General features: G+C 40.3%; 1 protein-coding gene across 1 annotated transcript in view; it reads right to left on the bottom strand.

The window, feature by feature from the left end:
- LOC118983082 (L-lactate dehydrogenase C chain) overlaps window positions 1-8,463 on the bottom strand; it is a 31,029-nt gene extending 22,566 nt beyond the window's left edge. The window contains exons 1-2 of the mRNA XM_037040354.1: window positions 8,253-8,463; window positions 7,863-7,997 (exon numbers count right to left, since the gene is read on the bottom strand). Coding sequence (XP_036896249.1) covers window positions 7,863-7,988 — 126 coding nt within the window. The 5' untranslated portion in view covers window positions 7,989-7,997; window positions 8,253-8,463. The remainder of the gene's footprint in view (window positions 1-7,862; window positions 7,998-8,252) is intronic.
- Window positions 8,464-14,920: the final 6,457 nt, after the last annotated feature.

Here is a 14,920-nt window from a genome sequence, read left to right as displayed (position 1 = left end):
GAAAGTTATGAATAAAATATCCTGGAAAACATTCCTACTGCCATTTTAGGAGGATAAGAAACATGTTTGTGTGGCTATTTGTGTGTGTGTGTGTGTGTGTGTGGCTATTTTACAATCAAAGGAGAGTTGGGGTCCGCATCACAAAACTATATAGAAGGACTGTATTCCCTCAGATTCTAGTGGCCAGATTCCAAAGTTGAGAAGTAAGAAAAAGGGATCCAAGTCCCTATTTACTGTTTTTTTTCTCATATCAGATACATTGGTCTTATTGGAAAAGTATAAATTCTAAAATTTACTAAATTATGTGTCATATATCAGGAATAGGAGAAGGATAAGGAGTTTTATCTAGAATGATCACATATGGCTTTTGGCTGACTGATTAAAAAAAAACAACAGATCATGTTTACAAATCCACTTTTACATCAGTCTGTGTATCTATCTGGTTTGAAACAGGAAAATAGAAACTACTCTAAGCATTTCAACAGAAGATTAATATTAATCCCTATATTAATTCTCCCATTAATATAGATAATTTTTTAGACAGATGTTGGAGGGCTAGAAGAACAAAAAGATATTACTTGTGGTAACTCGGAGTATCCACAGCTTGAAACTACCACCCCTAAGGCTTAAGAAACAGACATACTAAAAAAGGAGCTGCAAGGATCTAGTCTCAGAATTTTAGTGAAAACTAGTCTCAAAATCCAGTTGCTGCTGCTGCTGCTGCTGCTGCTGCTGCTGCCACCACGCATGGGGCACCATGAGGACAATGCTGGATTTCCCAAAGAAACTGGAGGCTAGAACCACCTTCTACTATTGGGCCAAAGGGGCTGAAGCTGAGATGACTGTGACCAGAACCAAAAGCCAATAGAAGAAAAAGTCACTGCTCCCTGCCAACCTTCCAACTTCCCTCCAGTGCCCCTATTGGCACGACCCACAAGATATCAACTGACAAAGGAGAAAAAGATTAAGCAGAGATCCAGCATCAGCATCACAAGGCAGAGTTTAGAAAGTTGGATTTGGAGACAAGTGACAGTAATTTAGTAACCATTTTAACTTGTATTTACACCCTGATTTACCTCTCTTCTCAGCATGTAACCAGACAATTATCTTATTAAGAAAATCTTCCTAGCTACATTTGCCTTGACTGTCAAAGACAACTCAATCCCTACAAGTTTTTGTTTGTTTTTAAAGAATTAACTACATCCATGAGAGTCATTTCTCAAATAGAATTCTAAATAAAGACCCTAGGTGTGTTTTGCCAGAATCTTCTACAAATAGCTATGACCCCGGACAGGTAGCTCAGTTGGTTAGAGCATCGTCCCAATGCGCCAAGGTTGGTGGTTTATCCTGGACAGGCCACATACAAAAAGCAACCAGCGGCCCTGGCCAAGTGGCTTAGTTGTTTGGAGCATCATCCTATACATCAAAAGGTTGTGGCTTCAATTCCGATTCATGGCAGAAACTAGGTTTTGGGTTCAATACCAGGTCAGGGAGCATACAGGAGGCAACCCATCAATGTTTATCCCCACATTGAGGTTTTTTTCTTTTTTTCTCTCTCTTTCTTCTCTCTAAAATCAATAATATATCCATGGGTGAATGTTAAAAAAAGAAAAGAAGCAACCAATGAGTGCATGGATAGGTAGACAACAAATCAATGTTTTCCTTTCTCTCTCTTCCCCCCGGCCCTCCACTCCACCATCCTCTCTTTTTTACTCCCTTCCTCTCTCTTTCTTTATAAAACCAATCAATCAAAAGGACAAAAGAAAAACAGTTATGAGCATCCCAGGAACTTTTCTGCAGAGAGTCCCAGATAGACCATAGTTAGGTAGAGAAAAAGGGAATAAAAATCAATCTGAGGAAAATAGCTATGGCTGCTCTGCTCTGTACAGGACAAGGAAGTACCCTGCATGGCTACCCAGTCCTAAAAACTTTACACATCTTTATAAACCTTTTAAAGTCCACCTTTCAATAACATGGAGGTGTCAGGGTACTCATATGTTCCTTTTGGTCAATGAACTACAAGAATATGTATATTTGAATATCCTTTATCACTTTCCATTTATCCCACAATACACATCAATGTGACCTGAAAACAAGGTCCTGAACTACTTTGCTTCACTCTGGTATCAGCCAGAATATAATAAATTCTAATAAAAAATAAATGGGCTCCAACAACTGACCTTTCTCACAACTGGAGTTCTAAAGTGTCATGCAAATACGCCTTAGTAGGCTTCTTTTTTTTTTATTCCTTATGCTGAGCACTCAGTAAATTCTTTATTTTTTAATTATATTTTCTTGATTCTGCTATTACAGATGTCCCAATTTTTCCACCTTTGCTCCACTCCACCCAGTATCACCCACTCCCTCAGGCAACCCCCCCCACCACCACCACTATTCATGTCCATGGGTTATGCATATAAGTTCTTTGGCTACTCCATTTCCTATACTGTATTTTACATCCCTGTGGCTGTACTGTAACTACCTATTTGTACTTCTTAATCTTCTCACCTCTTCACCCATTACCCCATACCCTCCTCCCATCTGGCAACCATCAAAATGCTCTCCAAATCCATGATTCTGTCTCTGTTCTTCTTGTTTGCTTAGTTTGTTTTTTAGATTCAATTGTTGGTAGATATGTATTTGTTGGCATTTAATTTTTCATGGTTTTGATCTTCTTTTTCTTAAATAAGTCCCTTTAACCTTTCATATAAAATGGTTTGGTGATAAAAAAAACTCCTTTAGTTTTTTTCATCTGGAAAGCTCTTTATCTGCCTTTCAATTCTAAATGATATTTTATGGGGTACATTGATCTTGCTGTAGGTCCCCACTTTTCATGAGTTTGAATATTTATTGCCAATCTCTTCTAGCCTGCAAAATTTCTTTTGAGAAATCAGCTGACAGTCTTATGGGAACTCCTCTGTAGATAGCTAATGGCTTTTCTCTTGCTGCTTTTAAGATTCTTTATCTTTAATCTTTGGCATTTTAATTATGATATATCTTGGGGTGGGCCTCTTTGCATCCATCTTATTTGGGATTCTATGCTCCCTGGATTGACATGTCTATTTGCATCACTAAGTTAAGGAAGTTTTCTTTCATTATTTTTTTCAAATAGATTTCCAAGTTTGTGCTCTTCCTCTTCTCCTCTGGCACCCCTATGATGCAAATGTTGAACTTCTTGAAGTTGTCCCAGAGGCTGCTTATACCATCCTCATTTTTTGAAAATTCTTTTTTCTTCTTGTTGTTCTGATTGGTAGCTTTTTTGCTTCCTTATTCCAAATCATTGATTTGATTCTTGGTTTCATCCACTCTACTGTTGATTCCTGGTAAATTGTTCTTTATTTCCATTAGTGTACCCTTCATTTCTGACTGGGTCTGTCTTATGCTACTGAAGTCTTCACTAAGTTCCTTGAGCATCCTTATAACCAGTATTTTGAGTTCTGCATCTGATAGATTGTAATCTTCATTTCTTTTAGCTCTTTTTCTGGAGTTTTGATCTGTTCTTTCATTTGGGCCATGTTTCTTTGTCTCCTCGTTTTGGCAGCCTCCCTGTGTTTGTTTCCATGTATTAGGTAGATCTACTTTGACTCTGTGTCTTGGTAGTGTGGCCTGAATAGTTGGTGTGTTATGTAGGGTCCAGTGGCACATCATCCCCAATCACCCAAGCTGGGTTCTCAAGGTGCACCCTTTATGTGGGTTGAATACAACCTTCACTTGTAGTTGAGCTTTGATTGCTGTTGGCAGGTCAATGGGAGAGATTTACTCAGGCTGCAAGCACTGGATGTGACCATTTATCACCAATCACCACCCTCTGTGGAGGACCAGCTGTGCAGGGGTAGGTGGTGGCACTCTGATATGGTCTATAGCTGCCCCCTGGGTGCACAGACTCTAGGGTTTTCCAGGTGGTGCAGGCCAAGGTCAGCCTCCACCTGTTTTGCTGGGGGCCACCGTGCCTGAGCTCTAAAACAATCTGAGATGGCTGTTACTTGTGTTGGGCTTAGAGATTCCCAGGTAAAGTCAAGCTGTGAATCCAGGCTGGTTACTGCTAGTCCTGGGCCTCTGGGCCCTAAGCAAGAAGTTTGGGGACTGGAGGCTCACTGAGGCTGGCTGTTGCTTGTTAGAGAAGACTTGGGAAGTTGTGATGGTTGAGCCAAGACCAGTCATTCATTCAGAAAAGCAGCTTGGGTGGGCCCATAAATTGGGTGGGCTGGAGACTCTGGTGATCTTCAAACGGGTCACAGAATGCTAGCTAGGTTGATGCATTCTCAGATATGGCACAAGCTTGCTGCTTCTGTCAGGGGAGGGTTTATAAAACAGACAATGGCCTCTGCTCACTTTGATGCCAGACACTTCAGTGTCTCCTTGTATACAACTGATGACCACAAGCTGCTGCAGGGAGTGAGTCTGATTAAGCGTGGGGGTGGCTCTTCTGCTTGGGGCTCTAGAAGCTTCTTTCACTGATTCAATCCCCACTTGTTTTTGCATGCATAAGTTATGGAGGCTTATCTTTCTGGCACTGGAACCCTGAGCTGGAGGGCCTAGTGTGGGGCTGGGACACCTCACTCCCGAGATATCGCTCCCAAATTTTTCTCCACCACATGTGGCTCTCCCATTCTGTGTTTCTCCCACTCCTATCAATCTGGATGGTGTGTTTTCTTTCGTTTCATAGTTGTCTGACTTCCATTCAACTTGATTTCTGATGGTCCTGAGTGATGGTTGTTCTATATTTTAGTTGTAATTGTGATGTGGGTGAGCAAGGAGGTGAGCCATGTTTACCATCTTGACCAGAATAGTAAATTCTTTAAATCTGCAAAGTATGTCTTTCAGTTTTAGGATTTTTAATAAAATCTCCTGAATAATTTTCTTCTTGCTCTCTTTTTAAAATTTTTAAAATTTATTGATGAGAAAAAAATATTAATTTGTTGTTCTACTTATTCATTCATTCACTGGTTGATTCTTGTATATGCCCTGACCAGGAATCAAACCATCTACTTTGGTGCAACAGGATGATGCTCTAACCAACTGGTCTATCTGGCTAGGGCCTGCTCTTTCTTGTATCTTACTGAAATGTCATTCAACTAGTGGACCTCCTTATTGTTCCTGTAATTTCTTCTCTTTTCAATAACCCATCTGTGTCTGACAGCCTGCTTTCTAGCAGCCCAGTGGGAATAAGAGGGTTTTTGCCTCATTGTCTAAGGTGCAGACTTTCCATTAATTCTACTGCTCTCAATGAGATGTCTGTCCTCTCCTGCCCTTAATTCCCTGCAGGTGGAGCATGTCAGATTCAATCTCTTCAAAGAGTAAACTGCTTCCCCTTGTCTGCTGGGATATGAGAGGTGGTTGCCTAGTTGACTGAGGTGCAGGAAAGAATTTAGTGGTTTTCCTTCTTATCATATAAAACTTCAAACAATCATGAGCCTTTCTGGAGTTCTGGAATTTAACTGGTTTTGCTTTGTTTTATCATCTTCCTTTGCAAGTTTCCAAAAATTGTCTAAATAATGTAGTAAAGCTTTTAAGTAGGTTTCCTTTGGACTGCCAAAGTTTGAATTCTGGTCCCTTAACCTACTAGGCATTTGACCATGGACAATTTACTTAACATCTGTACTTCAGTGTTCTCATTTATAAATAGATATGATAACACAACCTACCTCCTAAGGTTGTTATAAATATTAAATAACAACTGTAAAACATTTAGAGAGGTAAAAGACATGTACACTGAAAACTACAAAACATTACTGAAACAAATAAGCACAAATAAATGGAAAGAAATCCCAAGTTTATGGATCGAAAGACATAATATTGTTTAGATGTCAATACCAGCTAAAGTGATCTACAGATTTAGTGTAACTACTATGAAAATCTCAATGGCATCGTTTTAAGAAATAGAAGAGTGCATTCTAAAATTTATGTAGAATCTCAAGGTACTACAAATAGTCAATCTTAAAAAATAACAAAATTATAAGTTTTATGCTTCCTGGTTTCAAAATGTATTGCAAAGCTATAGTAATCAAAACAGTTTGGTAATGAAACACAGTCATGTAAGGTAATGAAACAAAACAGAAAGCCTAGAAATAAACTCTAACATATGAGGGGGGGACCAAAAAAACCCAAATTATCTTCTGGAGGGCCAGCCCCTTGTAGCACAGGCTTTCCCTGCTAGGCGAGTATTTTAGGAACCCATCTGTATCAGTATACCAGCTGGCATCGTAAAAGGTTGTGTTTGGCTTCAATGAATTTTTTTTGAAGATGCTTTGAACCTATTTACCTATTTCATGATGATTTATGTGTGCACCTACCCACACTGTGTTGAGTGTTCAGCAGTTTTTAAACAAAAATGTCATGACCCCTGTGCCCACCCTCCCTATTCACCCATTCTCACCCCAAGTGACTTTTTTTTATTTCTCTGGATGAAAAAAGTCCTCAAAGGAAGACATTTTGCTCATGTGGAAGAGGTGAAACAAAGAAGGCAAAAGCACCAGAAGGCATAAAAATCAACAAGTTCAAAAACTATCTTGAGCAGTGGAGGAAAAACATCTTGCATCAAATGGAGAGTACTCTGAAGGTGACTAAAGTTTAAATATGTAACAATACACAAATTTTTATAAATAAATACTTCATAAATTATTTATTTAGAAAAATAAATACATGTATTTATTATAAAATAAATAAATTTGGGGGGGTCCCCTCTCATGCAGGATCAAATGATTTTTGACAAGGGTGCCAAGACCATTCAATTGAGTCTTTTCGATAAACGGTATATTTATGCAAAAAAATGAAGCTGGAGCATTTATTTTACACCATATACAAAGTTACCTCAAAATTTATGACAGATCTAAATGTAAGACCTAAAAGTATAAAATTCTTAAAAGAAAAAAAAACAGGAAAAAGCTTCATGACATTGAATTTGGCAATGACTTTTGGCTATGATGTCAGAATCACAGGCAACAGAAGTAAAAAGGATAAATTGAACTACATTAAAACACAAAGCTTCTGTGCATCAAAGGCTACAATCGACAGAGTAAAAGGAAACCCAGGGAATGAAAGAATATATCTGAAAATAATGTACATAACAGTAATTAATATCTACATATAAAAAGAAATCCTGCAGCTCTACTACAACAAATAACTTGAATTTAAGATGAAAACAGGATTTAAATAGACATTTCTTCTAAGAAGATACAGAAATGGCCAATGAGTACATGAAAAGATGCTCTAGAAGCAAGGAAAATCAAAGAACTTCCATTGTTATTTTATCAAATATGGCACTTTTTGTTAAAAAAGCATGTAATATTTACACAATTAAATGAGCATGTAATATTTATACAATTAAAACTTTTTTTAGAATCTAATGAATAAACTGAACTAACAAGCCAAATAGAGAAAGACTCACAGAGAACAAGGATGATTGCTATGAGGGGTTGGTTAGGGGGTGGAGGGCTCCAGCGAAAAGAAAAAGGAACTCATGGACATGGACAACAGTGTGGTGACTGCCAGGGAAGGGGGAAATAAGGGGGATAAATGGTAATGGAGAAAATACAATAAAAAAATAAGGAATTGTCAAAAAGATTTAAAGTGCAATCGGGAAATGATTTTCACCCATTATTCCTCAAGGAAAGTAATTTATGGATCATTGCAACATCAAATGTTATAATATTTAACAAAGTAATTCAGTCAATGTGCCTATGAGTAAATTTACAATGGTCTAGCAATGGTAAACTCCAAATAAATATCTTTTAAATTGAGACAAAATCACGTGAGAGGATACTTATTTGCTATCAAAGGATTAGCCCTGCAACCCTGAATTTATCAACAAAACCTAAAAGGGCTTATTTGACTTTAAGCCACAAAACAGGCTTATCATTTACCTTCATTAAGATACAAATAGCACAAGCCATGCCTACAGCACCAACTCCAACAATGGTGATCTTCCGCTGGGAGATTTTATCTTCCTTAATTAGATTCTCAATAAGCTGCTCCTTGATCGTTGACATTTTGAGAACCTGAGAGAAAGAATGCAATTTCAGCGGAATTGAACTCCCTAAATCAATCACTCTCACAGTTACTGATGTGCTTCATGTTTGCAGAAAGCTGGAGGGGAGGTTGAAGGGAAGCCAAAGAAAGAATTTCCTGGCCGAGTGGTGCGGAGAGGTAGAGCACGGGCCAGTCTACCAGTTGCAGGCGGTTGGGGCACCAAAAGCCTTTTTGATTTTTCCCTACCCTCATCCTCCACTTTCGCCTCTCTCCCAAATACTCACAAATGCTCTGCTTGGCGCAATTCAGTACAGACCCGCTTAAAGCATAACACACAGCCTTTAAAGAAGATTTTTTTAAATAGTTAACCCCAGAAACCTCAACGGCTTAACCCCAACGGCTTAACGTCAGGAAAAACAGCAACGGCAACCGAGGTGCGAAGGCCAGCGACGGTTTGCATGGAACCCTCACGCCAGCACGCGCCCACTTACGTCACTCCGCGGGCTCCGCCCCCGGCCCATCCGGCGCAGGCGCATTGGAGGACGCTTGAGGTTCTCTGGGTGTGAGCGAGATCTTCGGCTCTCTGCACCTACAGCCTCGTGATGTCCGTGTGAAGAATTATAGACGTTCATGAAGCGTGTGCAAGAGAGGTAACTGGAGAGTTCTTTCATTTACTTCAGCTGGCCTAGGCCTCGGGCTGATTTTAGGTCTGTGGCTTCTTCGGAGACCCCACAACCACCGGGGCGGGGTCCAGACCCCCAAGGGAAAGAACCCTCTTGGGAGCAAGCACCTACTAGGGCGCTGCTGGCTTAAAACAGCATCCCGCGGGAATTACTTCCACTTCCTGAGGTGAGGTCAAAGATTGGCACCTAGTTGGAGAAGACTGTCAGTGTAGTTGAAAGGCATGCTAAAAGAACGAGGGCCCATCCCTGGCTGGTGTGGCTCAGTGGACTGAGGGCCGACCTGTGAACCAAAGGGTCGCTGGTTTGATTCCCAGTCAGGGCACGTGCCTGGGTTGTGGGCCAGGTCCCCAGTGGACCTGGGGATCACAGGACAGGCAATCACACATTGATGTTTCTGTCTTTCTCCCTCCCTTCCCCTCTGTCTAAAAAGCAAATAAATAAATCAAAAAAAAAAAGGACCTGGAGCACAAAGATAGAAATATAAGTGAAGTGTGGGCTTCCGAGTGACCAACCTGACTTTGCAGAACATATATTTTGAGTGTTTATCACACCCTTGTTCAAACATTCCTTGGTAGTAATTTTTTAATTTATTATTAAGCTCCTTAATTTCAGGATTGAATGGTGAAATACTGTTCAAATTTCTGTTGCTAAAACAGAAAGTGATAATGAAAAGGAAAGGCCACATCTGATTTTTAAGGATATTTTAATTTATGCAAAGAATTTATTCATAACTCAAAAAGGGGACACAACGTCCTCTGTCATTTTTTGGTCATTTGCATTTGAATCCTTTTCAAAATCTAAGGGGTAATTTATTTTCTGTGTCAAAGCCTGTGTTGTTATTTTATTGTATTTTGTGTGTGTTTTTAATGTAGTTCAGATCATGCAATAACCCTGTTCAAAACTTGTCAATAGCTTTCCATTCCACTTAAATTAACTAATTTTTAAACCTAAAAGACATTCAAAATTTAGCCTCCTTCTACCTCTGCAATTTCATCTCAAAACATTCTCATCGCTCTCCAGCTTTTGCCAGCTTTTTCTTGGCACAAGACTTTTTTTCTCTCTCTCTTTTTTAATGTCTTTTTAAAAAATATGTTTTATTGATTGTGCCTTTACAGTTGTCCCATTCCTCCCCTTCATTCCCCTCCCCCTGCACACCCTCTCCCCCCATTCCCCCCTTTAGTTCATGTCCGTGTGTCACAAGTTCTTTAGATTCTATATTGCCCATACTATTCTTGCCCTCCCCCTGTCTATTTTCTACCTACTGTCTATCTATTTTCTGTACCTTCTCCCCCCTTCTCCTCCTCCCACTCCCCTGTTGCTAACCCTCCATGTGATCTCCATTTCTATGGTTCCACTCCGGATCTAGCTGTCTGCTTAGTTTGCTTTTGCTTTAGATATGGTTGGTAATAACTGTGAGTTTGCTGTCCTTTCACTGTTAATATTTTTCATCTTTTTCTTAGATAAGTCCCTTTAGCATTTCATATAATAAGGGCTTGGTGATGATGAACTCCTTGAACTTGACCTTATCTGAGAAGCACTTTATCTGCCATTCCATTCTAAATGAAAGCTTTGCTGGACAGAGCAATCTTGGATGTATGTCTTTGGCTTTCATGACTTGGAATACTTCTTTCCAGCCCCTTCTTGCCTGTAAGGTGTCTTTTGAGAAATCCGCTGACAGTCTGATGGGAACTCCTTTGTAGGTGACTCTCCCCTTATCTCTTGCTGCTTCTAGAATTCTCTCCTTCATTTTAATCTTGGCTAATGTAATTATGATGTGCCTTGGTGTGTTCCTTCTTGGGTCCAACTTCTTTGAGATTCTCTGAGCTTCCTGGACTTCCTGGAAGTCTATTCCCTTTGCCAGATTGGGGAAGTTCTCCTTTATTATTTGTTCAAATAAGTTTTCCACTTGTTGCTCTTCCTCTTCCCCTTCTGGTACCCCTGTAATTTGGATGTTGGAATGTTAGAATGTTGGAATGTTAAGGAGGTTCCTAAGCCTCTCCTCATTTTTTAAAATTCTCGTTTCTGCCCTGGCTGGCGTAGCTCAGTGGATTGAGTGCGGGCCTGCGAACCAGACAATCGCGGTTCGATTCCCAGTCAGGGTACATGCCTGGGTTGCAGGCTACTAGCAGGGGACGCACAAAAGGCAACCATACATTGATGTTTCTCTCCCTCTCTCCTTTCCCTCCAAAGATAAATAAATAAATAAATCTTTTTAAAAAATTCTTGTTTCTTCATTCTTTTCTGTTTGGTTGTTTTTTTCTTCTTCTGTTCCACTCAATTGATTTGAGCCCCAGTTTCCTTCCCATCAGTATTGGTTCCCTGTGCATTTTGCTTCATTTCACTTAGTGTAGCCTTCATTTTTTCATCTAATTTGTGACTAAAATCAACCAGTTCTGTGAGCATCCTGATCACCAGTGTTTTGAACTGTGCATCTGATAGATTGGCTATCTCTTGGTCACTTAAAAGTATTGGCTCTGGGGCTTTGAGCTGTTCTTCTTGAACCTTAATGTTTTGTTCAGGTCGCACCTGTTATATATGAGGGGCAGAACCTTAGGGGTTGCCCCAACCCATAACCAGGGCGGGGCAACCCAGGTTACTTGGTTGTGATGCTGTATGTGGAGGCGGGGTCAGAGAGGGGCAATGGTGTTTGTTCCACTCTCTGTCAGATTTCGGTCCCCTCTGCCGCTTCCCTCAATCAAATTGGGCCCTTCTGGTGCTGGTTCCTGGATAAGTGGGTTTGTGCACCCTGTGGGTCTCTCCAATGAACTCTCTGTGAGCTGGGAGTCTCTCCTGGCACTTCAACCCCCGAAAGTTTTTCCAATTGGTGCTTTTAGGCTTTATTTCCTGGTGCTGGGGCCCTGGGTTGCGCCATCTGTCTCATTGCTCGCTCCTTTGCCTGGTTTATCTGCGTGCGAATGTGTGACCGTGGTCAGCCAGCCGCCTTGCACCCTCACTGGGTCTGCCCGTTGCCACCCCACGCCTGGGATCTGCCAATCACCACCTGCTTTTTTCTGCCATGACCCCTCTCTGCTCACTGCCAACTCTGCCCTTCGTACCGGTCTGGATGAATGGTTCGTTGTTGTGGGACTTTGGAACAGTTGAATTTTCTCTGTTTTGGTTGCGTTCTGGTTTCTAAATCTTTGTTGTTCATAAATTTGGTTGTGCGAGGAGGTACAGTGTTTCCACCTATGCCTCCATCTTGGCCAGAAGTCCATGGCACAGGACTTTTTGATGGACATGGACAATAGGGTGGGGATTGCAGTGGGGAGGCAAGTATAAGGGGGTAAATAGTAATGGAAAGAAATACAATTAAAAAAAATTTTAAGATGTTTTGCTGTTCCCTATATTGGAAAGTTCTTCCCCAGCCCTTTTCCCAGCTCATTTTCCATCTTGAGCATAAATGTCACTTTCTCTAGCTTTCCTTGACCAATGTGTCAACTACCGCCACATCCCTACAAACCTCCTTTTCTTTCCTCTGTGGCACTTTAACAACCTCCTGCCAGCCCCAAACAAGGGATGTCTACAGTAGGCAGGAGCAGCAGCCGCTGTTGGTCCTGTACTGCCACTTAACTTGTGTGCTTCCTTCCAGAGCAACTCTACCCTTGTATGTCTTTGACCATGAGGCTGAGAGGGAGATCCTGCTGAAAGGGATGACCTCCAAATTCAGGCTGTACACCTGCTTCATGCCCCTGTTTGCTTCAGGAGACATCAGCTAGTAGTGATCAAACTGCTCTAACTGAACACTCTTCATTCATACCTGCCCAAGGCGTAGGGCATTAGCAGGAGCCCAACATCCTCTCTGCCTGAGTGGGTTCTTTGGTGGCTGTGATCCAAGCAAACCTATCATTTTGCTATATTGCAGCAATGTAAATACAGGAGTGCCAAGATTTGTCTGGCACATTCCAACAACTACCAAAGTATAGTAGGCCCTCAGAAAAGAATTTGAAAGAACATGGCTCTGAAGTCCTGATAATTTTCTCAATATAGGCTTTAGTGAGGGAAAAAAAACTACACATACACACACAGATATAGAGGTAGGCCTACATGGAAGGAGGACCATGCTCTGAACATTCCAATTTTCTTTCTACACTAACTGGCAACTTGTGTGAGATGGGGCTAAGACTTGCTTAATCCACTTCCCAGGGTATTAAGACTAAAATAAGATCACATTCCATTAAAAAGACTCGGGGCTCCTTGAAGAGTTGGCCCATTTCTTGCCTGAGACAGGAAGAGTCAAGGTGTCCCCGGAACACTGATAAGGATAGAAAGCAAGAAAGCTTTACAAGATTAAATCTGAAAATTTATAAAAGATTAAGTCTCTCCTAAGCATTATTTTTCACTCATGTTGGTGCTGACTAATTTATTGCATCAAGTAATATGAAATTAATAATATAAGTATTTTTTAAAAAGACTAAATATGCTTAACTTAAAAGGCTCTAGGAATAAGTACACATTTTTTATGGGGAAATTTAAAAGTCCTACAATTAGATACTGGTGATGGTGCAGAACTACGTGGATTCTCAGAATTGTACACTTTAAGAGTAAATTTTATGGTATGTTACATCTTAAGGCTGTTTTTGAGAGCCTATAGCAAAGCAAATTCTGTAACTGTTAATTGTCAGGACTACATAGGTCTTGTCATTTTACATTTAAGACACATAACAAAAAAGTATTTTTTCCCTTACCTAGCTAGCTCTCAGGAAGGAAATTTTGGGAGATCCTAGAGAAGTGATAACCATAAAGTTGTTCTAGTTAACCTCTGGAAGTATGTTTTTTAGGCCTGGATAAGGGTCATAATTATGGAAATATTTTAAGAAATCTAAAGAAAATGTTTGAGTAAACAACTACCAGGTCATTTGGTTTAAAATTATTAAGTACAGTAGTCCCCCCACTTACCTAGTTTCACTTTCCATGGCCTGTTACCCAGTCTGAAAATATTAAATGGAAAATTCCAGCAATAATTTATAAGTTTTAAACTGCACACCATTCCAAGTTAACATGAGATCTTGCACCATGTTGCTCCATCCCACCTGAGCCACGCATCATCCCCTCGTCAAGATTACCCACGCTGTACATACTGCCTACCCACTACTTAGTAAGTCACCTGTTACCAGATCGACTAGCCCTGGCTGGTGTGGCTCAGTTGGTTGGGTGGCCTCCTATAAACCAAGGTTGCTGGTAAGATTCCTGGTCAGGTCACATGCCTGGGTTGAGGGCTCTGTCCTGTTGGGGCATGTGTGAGAGGCAACTGATCAGATGTTTTTCTCACTTTCTCCCTCCCTTACCATCTAGAAAAATAAACTCTTGAAAAAAATAAAAATTTATCAGTGCATGTGCTCAAGGAACCCTTATTTGACTTAATGCCACATTCGTAACTTTTTAGTCTAATTGTTTTATTAATGTCATTGCTCTAAATTTATAAACTTTATATCTCATGTGCATGAGAAAAAAACAGTACATAAAAGGTTTAGTACTGTCTGTGGTTTCAAGAATCCACTGGAGTCCTGGAATGCATCCCCCAAGGATGAGGGAGGGACTACTGTACCGTGTCACTGACCTCTAGAAAGCAAAAGTTCTTAAATATGTTTCCCCCCCCGTAGTGGCTAAGTACCACTCCTTATGTTCAGTTGACAAATAGTATATCTTAGAATAGTGTGTAGTGTTATTTACATGAATTGTAGGGTACCAATTATGATTAGCACTATTACTGTTATCTTATAAATACCTTGGGGCTTTGTATATTGAAACAATTACAATGGAAATGGTACTAAAATAACCTAGTCAGTCTAGTCACAGCCCAAATATATTAATTCATATTAAACTGAAGTCTGACCAATAGTAAATAGTACCAACAATAAAGAATAATAATTTGGGGCAAAGTAATTAAACAGTAATTACAACTTTAAAAACAAAAGTAAATAGTACCCCTTAAAAAATTTAATTGCAGCCTTGGTTGGTGTGGCCCAATGGACTCAGTGCGGGCCTGCAAACCAAAAGGCTGCCAGTTCAGTGCCCAGTCAGGGCACATGCCTGGGTTGAGAGCCAGGTCCCTGGTTTGGGGGATACAAGAGGCAACTGTTTCTCTTCATTTTTTTCTCCCTTCCCCTTTCTGGAAATAAATAAAATCTTAAAAAACACACACACATAAGCCTATAATCTGATCCCTACTTTGCTTTCTCCCACTCCTGTAATCTTATGTTCCCTCCTTAATTTTAAATGCATTAAAAAAATCATTGCAGTTACCCAAGAATAACCTAACAGCTCCCAAT

Source organism: Sturnira hondurensis, unplaced genomic scaffold (assembly GCF_014824575.4).
Source record: "Sturnira hondurensis isolate 20B ecotype Veracruz unplaced genomic scaffold, ASM1482457v3 Scaffold0002638, whole genome shotgun sequence".
Classification (NCBI taxonomy): domain Eukaryota; kingdom Metazoa; phylum Chordata; class Mammalia; order Chiroptera; family Phyllostomidae; genus Sturnira; species Sturnira hondurensis.
This window is presented reverse-complemented; position numbering and strand designations above follow the sequence as displayed.